Consider the following 9,099-nt stretch of genomic DNA (forward strand, 5'->3'; position numbering starts at 1 on the left):
TATATATATATATATATATATATATATATATATAATTGAATAAGGGTATTTACGAGACCAAATCAAGTACCTATTGACTCGATTTAGGTATCTCTGAGGCTAAATCAAGTATCCATTGATTCGAATTAGGTTCTTTAAGTATTAATTTAGGTATCACATTTTGAATTCACGATATCATCAACAAAAGTCACTCAACATCAATTGCGTAATATATTTTTTACATCCCTAAATAATGGAATATTGATATTTACGAGGCCAAGTCTAGTACATAATGACTATGATTAGGTACTTCTGAGGCCAAATCAAGTACCCACTGACTCAAATTAAGTATTCTACGTATCTTATTTTAACTTCACGATGATACCAACAAAAGCTATTCGACATCAACTCCGTAATATATTTTTTTACATCCCCAAATAAAGAATAAAAATGGGGCCAAATATAGTAACCACTTACTCAAATTAAGTACTTTAGTATTAATTTATGTATCATATTTTGACTTTACGGATGCCACCAACAAAGTCACTCAATATTAACTCCGTAATATATTTTTTACATATCCAAATAATGAAATTAGGTATTTACGATGCCTAATCAAGTATCTATTGGAACGAATTAGGCACTTCTAAGGTCAAATTGAGTACCCACTAACTCAATTTAGATACTTTAACTACCAATTTAGATATATATTTTTTATTTCACGATGCTACCAATAAAAGCCACTCAATATTTTTTTTCAAATCCTAAAATAATGGAATAAGAGTATTTAAAAGACCAAATAAAATATCTATTGACTCGAATTAGGTACTTTAAATACCAATTTATGTATAATATTTTGGCTGCACGTATGTCACCAACACAAATCACTCAATAACAAGTATGATATCAAATTAAGTATTCATTTTTTATTTATGAATACCAACAAGTATTGTTAATGAATATTAATGATTATTATACATGAATAATCCTTAGTATAATAAATTATCATCAATAGGTATTGTGGATGAATACTAATAAGGATGATATAAAAAAATATTCACATGTTATTTAATGAATACCAACAAGTATTGAGAATTAATATTAATGAATATTATAAATGAATAACCATAAGTATAATGACACAATACTGATAAATATAATGAACGATTACCAACAAGTATTATTGATGAATACTACTAAGGATGATAACAAATGAAGTATTCCCTTATTATTTAATGAATACCAATAAGTTTTTTGAATAAATATTAGTGATTATTATAAATGAATAATCATAAATATAATGAAAGAATATTGGTAAAAAAATTAATATTTAAGGGACAACATCAAGTATCATTTGACAAGAATTAGGTACATTCTTTACCAATTTGGGTATCATAATATTATTTTATGAATTCTAAATAAGTCATTCAAGATTATATTCCATATTTATTTTTTTGACAATACATATAATGTTTTTTTAGTATTTATGAGGCCACATCAAGTATCATCTGACAAAAATTAGGTACTTTTATACTTATATATAAATATATAATGTTGTTAGTTAAACGCCGAATAACTTATTCAAGATTACATTCAAAGTATATTTTTGAAAGTAAAAATAAACAAATTTTAATATTTAAGAGGTCACATCAAGTATCTCACGACAAAAATTGTGTACATTTTTTTATATCAACAATATTGTGAATGAGTACTACTAAGTATGCTATCAAATTAAGTATATTCTTGGTATTTCATGAATACTAATAAATATTTTGGATCAATATTAATAAGATAGTGATTGCAAACACTACCTAAATATTATGGGTGAATACTAATAAGATATTCATTGCAAACACTACCTAATACATTTTCCAAAAAATACTAATAATGATTGAATTTATGGTGATCACTCGAGATCCAATATTTTCTTACACATCTAGAGTATTAAAAAAGTCAAATCAAGTATCTGGATCTCCAAAATAAGTATTTTGTAAGTCAAAATAAGTACTTACTCTTATTTCATGATGAGTGATGAACTATGTTTTTTTAAAATTAAATGACATGACTAAGTATCCTAATGTATTTTCCAATAAGTACTTACTCATGCATATTCCATTACGAATGAGGAACTATATTTTTTTAAAAAAAATTAAATGACATGAAAAAGTTATCCTAATATTTTTTTATGAAAAAACCAACAATGATTGAATTTATGGTGATCGTTTGAAGATCGATTATTTTCTTAAACAATTTGATATTCAAATAACTAAATCAAATATTGAAACCCCAAAATATGTACTTTTTAAGTCAAAATAGATATTTTTTTCTTATTCCATGATAATGGATGAACTATTCTTTTTTTTTTTTAATAAATGATATGAATAACGCATCTTAATGCATTTTCAATGAAAAGATCAACAATGATCGAATTTATGATAATCTTCCAAGATCCAGTATTTTTTTTTACTATTTGGAGTATTCAAATATCCAAATCAAGTATCTGGAACTCCAAAATAAATATTTTGTGAGTCAAAATAAATACTTACTCTTATTCCATTGTAAATAACAAAAAGGACAAAAATGTAAACTTGAATTTGTAGGGAGTTAAAACTAAAATTATAGCATTGTCAGGTATTGATTTATAAAAAAACTATACATAAGTGCTGAATCTTAATTTAAAAATGAAAAAAGATATTTTACTCAAATTTACCCATAATAGATTGGAATTTAACTTTTTCACAACGCTGAATCTTAATTTAAAGATGAAAAAAGATATTTTACTCAAATTTACCCATAATAGATTGGAATTTAACTTTTTCACAACGATTCATTGATTTGTGAACACTATTTGATTTACAATATAGAAAAGGTAGCAAAACTAACATTATTATGATATATATTTATATACACATATTTTAAAAACATTTCCTACTTCCGTCTCAATTATATTTATATAGTTAATTTTATTTTTCACACAAATTAAGATGTTATTGGAAAAAACAAATTATATGTATGAATTTCCTAATACACACTTGTTTAATGATATTATTGGGAAATGAAAAGTAAAACAATTATCACATTAAATATTGGTATATTAGGAAAAAAGTCTATTAAAAATGAAAAGTAAACTATATATTTGAGACAGACGAAAAAAATAAATCGTAAACTATAAAATCATTACGGATGAAATATTTACTAAATAAAATCATACAGAATTTACTCTATACAGCGAGGACCATTATCTCATATAAAAACTTGATTAAAATCTTATTTTATCTCACAAAATTCTTTGTCCCAATATTTTTGTTCGAAACATTAAAAGGAAAATAAACAAACATTCTGCAAATTGTTTAAGTACAAACAATTGAGCGAGCCCAAGAAGATGCTTGATCTATCAATATTGGAGGCAAACAAATACTATGAAACAATATCACTCAGAAACTATCACAAATAGCATACTTCTTTATAATTTACAAACGCTTCGATTTTAGTTATAAAAAAAAAACAGTGCACTACCATGTTACAGTTTCATTAGTTTTCTGCAGTTAGAAAGCAAAGAACTTCTTCTTCTTCTTCTTTTTGTCGATGTAGGCAAGCAGCTCTTCTTGCCGAGAGAGTGCGTCCTCGAGAGCCTGCAAAAATTGGACGGTAAAACATACAGACGAACTCGTCCAAAATATGAGTGAAGGAAGCGATATGATGCATGTAAATGCTCTTTACCGAATGTGCAACAAAGATCAAGTGCTTTGATGCACTAGTGAGCAAGGGGTGAATAGTGTAGCATATAGCAGCCTAAATTGGAGATAATAAGAGAACTGGTGATACCTTCTTTGCTGCAGAAAGCTCTTGCTCTAATGCATCAACCCGATTCAATGCATTGTTCAGCATCTCCTCCTTCTCTGGTGGCATAACTACAGGCTTTTTGCTGAGAACAATCACCTTATCCTCGAGTTCATTCATGCGTTTCATCATGGTGAAGTAATCGGCACTGGAAATGGTAGCTCCAGGTAATTCATAGGCGTTTGCGTGACCTTTAACCATCACATCAACACCATACATGGAACTCGAATAGAGGGTTGCATCTGTGAGCTTCTTAGGCATGTTTCGTGTCATACGAACCATAGTAACAACGCCCATAACTAAAGTCATCACTCCAGTGAAGATATGGTTGCTGAGTTTGTCGGATGGCTTGCAATCATCATGCACCGGGAAATAATCTGTGGCTGAAATTCAGAATATGTGGTCGGAAAATCAGTGAGTTTGTTCTTAAACTATCTCAATTTGCGAGCATGACAGAATGATGATTATGTACCTTTGGCAACAACAAAGTTGTTATTTGTTGCTCCTTTGACCCAAGTTGTAGTGACAGTTTTGTCAACCATAGGCACGTATTCACTTGCAAATGAACGAGGGTAGCTTCTGATTACCTGAAGTATTATTTTCTCAGTAAGATAGCTTTGAGATATGCATTTTATGTGTAAATGCAAGAAACTACATGAGTTTGAGAAGCACTTGTATTGACATTAGTTCTTTGAAGCAACATCGATCAATGTAATTATATAGGCGTAGTTCTAACTTTCTTAACGCAACACTCGCGCTACACCAGATATGTTGATCACCATTATATCATGTGAGACCTACCAGAAATATCGCCTCCATTAACATTAACCACACAACGGTTATTTTAGATCATCAAAAGCTTAGATTCTCTACCAGACCCATGTGGACTCCATGTGATCTCGTTTTGATCAACGACCCAAGTGTATAGCATCGTGTTTGATGTGAATGTAATGCTAACATACTCAGAAAGTTGTCCCAACTTACATCTTCATGAACAGGGGAGAGTTGCGTATGTGCAGCGTAGTCCTTGGTACCTCTTGGAGACTCCACCGTTGAGCTAACGAAGTTGTTTTTCTTCACATTCTGTGTTTCATTATGGGTGGTTCATTTCATATGTACCAGCCATTACAAACCGAGCGCAGGCTACAAGTAGAAAGCTCACAAGTACCTGGGAAGTAGCATTCTCGTCCTCAGATATAGTTTTCTCTTCCACAGCTGGAATGACGATTTTGTTTGAGCATTTGTGTTCACCATTTCGGACCATCTTGTGATCAAAATAATCACCAGTTTCAAGTATTTCTTAATATGAAACAAATGCTAGAAATAAATCTGGATTGAAGAGCTTGATACTATGTAAATAAATACAAAATACCTTCATGATATCAGAGTCGTTCCAGGGACCTTTGTCAGATAGCATACATCCACCCTTGTCAGCACAAGTGCATGTACCACCCAAGAATTCGGGTAACTCACTGATACAAGATCAAACGAAAAGATACTGTATCATAAATATATAGTTATGAATTCCATCTGCTCGTTGGCTAGTTTCTCAGTAAAAGTCCGAGCATTTGAATTTTTACAGTAACTTTACCTGGCATCAATGACTTCAAGTAGCTTGCTTTGGTATTTATTGCCTAAAACCTGGGAAAAAGGGAGCATAGAGGCTCAAAGGTGGTGAAATTTGAGAAAAAGAATATGCGATGAACTTTGAGGAGGTGAATGCAGCTTATTAGCTTACATGAATCTTGGAAGTAGTCTTTGGGTCAAGGAATGACTTCACAGTGTTCCACAAGAGCCTAAATCCAGATCCCGCATTGATAATGTACATGCGGCATAGGGTCTAAATTTTTAAAAAAATCACAAAAAACAGAACAAATTAGAATCAGATATACCTTTAAGTTAAAAACGAAAAGAACTACAATTTGGTTTTCTAGAAACGAAAAAAGAAAAAAAAAACTACGTACCTCGGGGTAGTTATCACCATCAATCTTCTGCAGGCACTGGATGAGTTCTCTAGCGGCCTTGTTGAAGTTTTTAAGTCCCTGTACAAAAACTTACTTCTGTCAAACTACTGCGTCACATCTCAGGCCCATGAGCCAGCACAAACGATCCTTTATATTATGGGATCTATTAGCAACTGTTTCGCATCTATTCTCCATTAAAGAAGACAATTGATTAAACTACCACAAGTGTTCATTGTATGCTATTAAAAGTCGTTTACTTCTCACCCACAATATTATTACATAAAGGCGACTTTGATATCCTAACTATGAAAAAAGATTTTGCCATTTACTATCCAAATTTCGACCACAAAGTTCTCTTCATTCCGCCCTGAAACATGCAACAATCAAAAGACGGCCTTGTCTACGTACCACTCCTTGGACATCCAAAATGGTGGTGCTCTGGTCGATATGCTTTTTAGCTGCGATTGAGCAAGCTGGAAACTTGTCAATGAATGTCCTCTCGAATTCTTGAACATGATATTTGAGATAACGGTCTATTGTGGTGACTTGCATGAGCTTTGTAGCATCAACTTGACCGAGTCTTTCGATGTAAACTGGTCTACCTTCCTTGTCGACACCATGATGCCCTTGTGGATAGTATTTCAGGACCTCGCTTCTTTCCTTGAAATCGAAATCCTTGCATAAGATTTGAAGGGTATTAGATACAAATTTTCATGATATTTTAAGCTAATTTTGCCAAGAATTTATTTAATCTGAAGGTAAAGATAAAAAGTTTCTGCATAATAGTAAAGATCATATAATACCTCCATGATATTGTCAGCACCAAACTCCTTCCTCCATTGAAGCATATCAGACCACATCTGCTTAGTCTTTTCAATATCAAATTTCCTGGCCTTCAAAAACCTACATCATCCCAAATATATAATATAAAATAAAAAATTAAACATAACTTTAACGACAAAAATAATGTGATTAATAAGAAGATGCCTCCGAAAAGTGAAGCTTAGGTAAACAAATGACAAAAAAGATTCGACTTGCACCAGTAACCACATACATAGCTTTTGATATTGAGATAGGTGCCTGCTCCTACACAAATTACCTCAACAGCATTTGATAGTCGTCGTGTTTTGAAGGGAGCAATTCTTCGAGGATAAGCACCTGACGCAAGGCATCAACAGCTGCCACTTCCTCTGCATCTCGTTCATCCTCGAACACGACAGACATAACTCTGCTGTTACGCCTGCCCTTCTTAGTCAAAGAGTTCCTGAATTTGTTTGAGGCATTGATTGCCTTCTTCTTGAGAGATCCAAGCCTTGTTTTCCTCTCGTCCTCTGTGTTTTCGAAATCAATTTTCTCGAGACCTGCCAAAGATTTTTCCCACCAGTGAAAGTTCTGTATCCAGGGATGGATCCGTTGAGGGGACAAAACTTGATTTTCTTAAAAAAAAAAACACACATTGACCACCCCTTTTGGCTCTGCCCCCCTCCTCTCTTCAGGATTCCAAGAACCATTCTAGGCCATATTTTTCAAATGATTGTGGTAATCTTCATCATCAAGATAAATATTCTGGCGTTTTCTTGAGATTCAGTGATCAAGGTTAATACGATTCAAACCAATTTAAATTTCTAGAAAGGGTATACAAGGCTACAAATCAAGAACGAAGATATAACATGTCTACGTTTCAACACGAGATTGAAGAGAAAATGAAAACTAAGCTGCATATCACAAAAAGACTTACTCGGCCTGATGGGGCGTTCAAGAGATCCAGACATTGTGTCACTCATGATTACAGTTCGCAAGTTTGATGACTTCGAACGGAAGTATATACAATGATCTTCAAAGCTTCAAACTTGCAGGTTGCCTACACCTTTTGCAAGAATTGGGGTCAGATAAAATAGCTGTGATAATAGAAGAATCGGAAAAACACACAAAAAAAGGCTATTAATCTAGAAAGATCGCTCATAATGGTTTTCCAACAATTTCTTGTAAAGTTGTTGCCGAATTTCATCAAAAAGAAAACATCAAACTTTCTGGACCTTTCATTTTGAATTTTGATCCCATGAAACATGCATGTATCACATTTTACATCAAGTAAGATGAAAACACATATATAATATAACTCAAGTAAATTAAAAGAGCATAAAAAAAAATTCAATCCAATGAAACATGATCAAATCCCTCCACAGCACCATCTTCCAAAAACTCAGTAAACGCACAATCTCAGCAATCCCATAAAAAAAATATATACAGCATTCCCAACTCCTTAAAATCAATAAACAATTCAAAAGAAATAACAAGAATATGAAATATTTACGCGAAACAGGAGCAGAACTTTAACAATTTCTTGGATTAAAGAGCGAGTAAGAAAATTGAGCGAGAGAAATACACACAGGAAAAAGAGAGCTTTTTTTTCTTTATTACCAGTGAACAAAAATGCCGGGTTTGAGAAAGAATGGAGGGCAGAGTTTTAAATTAACCAACACCAAAAATTCCCCAAGAAAATCAATGGCTGCCCATTATTCATTCACTCCCATTCTTTCTTCAAAACAGCATTTGCACCATTGAATATATTCTAGAATTATGGGATAATTATATCTGTGTTTCGAACAAATCTACATAAATCTACATATTTCTTGAAATCAACTTTGACCATGTCTCCTTCGCATTAATTTACACACAAACTGTGTGTGCCTGAGATGCACAGAGGATCTATTGAGCGTAATGCAAGCCACTCCCTTCAAATTCCAAGTGCTCCCCATTTAACCAGCGTCGCTGTCAGTTGGTTTCTCATAGTCTATTGCATGTTGTGATAATTAAAGTAAAATTGCATTTTCGGTTTATAAATTTTGTATTTTTGTCATGATGTTCACAAGTTTCAATCCATACTAAGCTCTTTGATTTTTTTTTTTTTAACAATTTTAATTTGTTTCCGACGTAACGACGCTGCGTCAGACACTTTCAATAAAGAGTAGGTCTCATTTGATATCGTCTCACGGATCTTAATCTGTGAGACGGGTCAACCATACCCATATTCACAAAAAAAAATTAATACTTTTAGCATAAAAGAGTAATATTTTTTCATGTATAACTCAAATAAGATATCCGTCTCACAAATACGATCCGTGAGACCGTCTCACGGATCTTAATCTGTGAGACCGGTCAACCCTACCCATATTCACAAAAAAAAATTAATACTTTTAGCATAAAAAAGTAATATTTTTTCATGTATAACTCAAATAAGATATCCGTCTCACAAATACGACATGTGAGACGGTCTCACGGATCGTATTTGTGAGACGAATCTCTTATTTGGGTC

At 32.5% G+C, this 9,099-nt stretch overlaps 1 protein-coding gene across 3 annotated transcripts; it reads right to left on the reverse strand.

The window, feature by feature from the left end:
* Nucleotides 1-3,501: 3,501 nt before the first annotated feature.
* LOC140988710 (phosphatidylinositol/phosphatidylcholine transfer protein SFH3-like) lies at nt 3,502-8,458 on the reverse strand. 3 transcript variants are annotated; one of them, XM_073457761.1, is made up of 14 exons: nt 8,205-8,458; nt 7,522-7,650; nt 6,883-7,144; nt 6,587-6,686; nt 6,192-6,458; nt 5,784-5,861; nt 5,558-5,659; nt 5,411-5,460; nt 5,192-5,291; nt 4,988-5,083; nt 4,804-4,902; nt 4,292-4,406; nt 3,805-4,202; nt 3,502-3,611 (listed from the first exon to the last, which is right to left on the reverse strand). In XM_073457761.1, the coding sequence occupies exons 2-14, from the start codon at nt 7,565-7,567 to the stop codon at nt 3,525-3,527; spliced, it is 1,800 nt and encodes a 599-aa protein (XP_073313862.1). In that variant the 5' UTR covers nt 7,568-7,650; nt 8,205-8,458; the 3' UTR covers nt 3,502-3,524. The 3 variants fall into 3 exon arrangements, with proteins under 3 accessions (XP_073313862.1, XP_073313863.1, XP_073313864.1); XM_073457762.1 differs by having other exon boundaries at nt 8,098-8,217; XM_073457763.1 differs by lacking the exon at nt 8,205-8,458 and adding an exon at nt 8,098-8,188 and having other exon boundaries at nt 7,522-7,644.
* Between the last annotated feature and the right edge of the window lie 641 nt (nt 8,459-9,099).

Source organism: Primulina huaijiensis, chromosome 11 (genome assembly GCF_012295235.1).
Source record: "Primulina huaijiensis isolate GDHJ02 chromosome 11, ASM1229523v2, whole genome shotgun sequence".
Classification (NCBI taxonomy): Eukaryota; Viridiplantae; Streptophyta; class Magnoliopsida; order Lamiales; family Gesneriaceae; genus Primulina; species Primulina huaijiensis.

Excerpts from the sequence above, each read along its gene's own strand:
- LOC140988710 (XM_073457761.1), bottom strand. The coding sequence starts at position 7,567 with ATGAGTGACACAATGTCTGGATCTCTTGAACGCCCCATCAGGCCGA. Across the intron at positions 7,145-7,521 it reads TGAACGCCCCATCAGGCCGA|GTCTCGAGAAAATTGATTTC; the intron begins GTAAGTCTTTTT and ends AATCTTTGGCAG. Across the intron at positions 4,407-4,803 it reads TCTCCCCTGTTCATGAAGAT|GTAATCAGAAGCTACCCTCG; the intron begins GTAAGTTGGGAC and ends ATAATACTTCAG.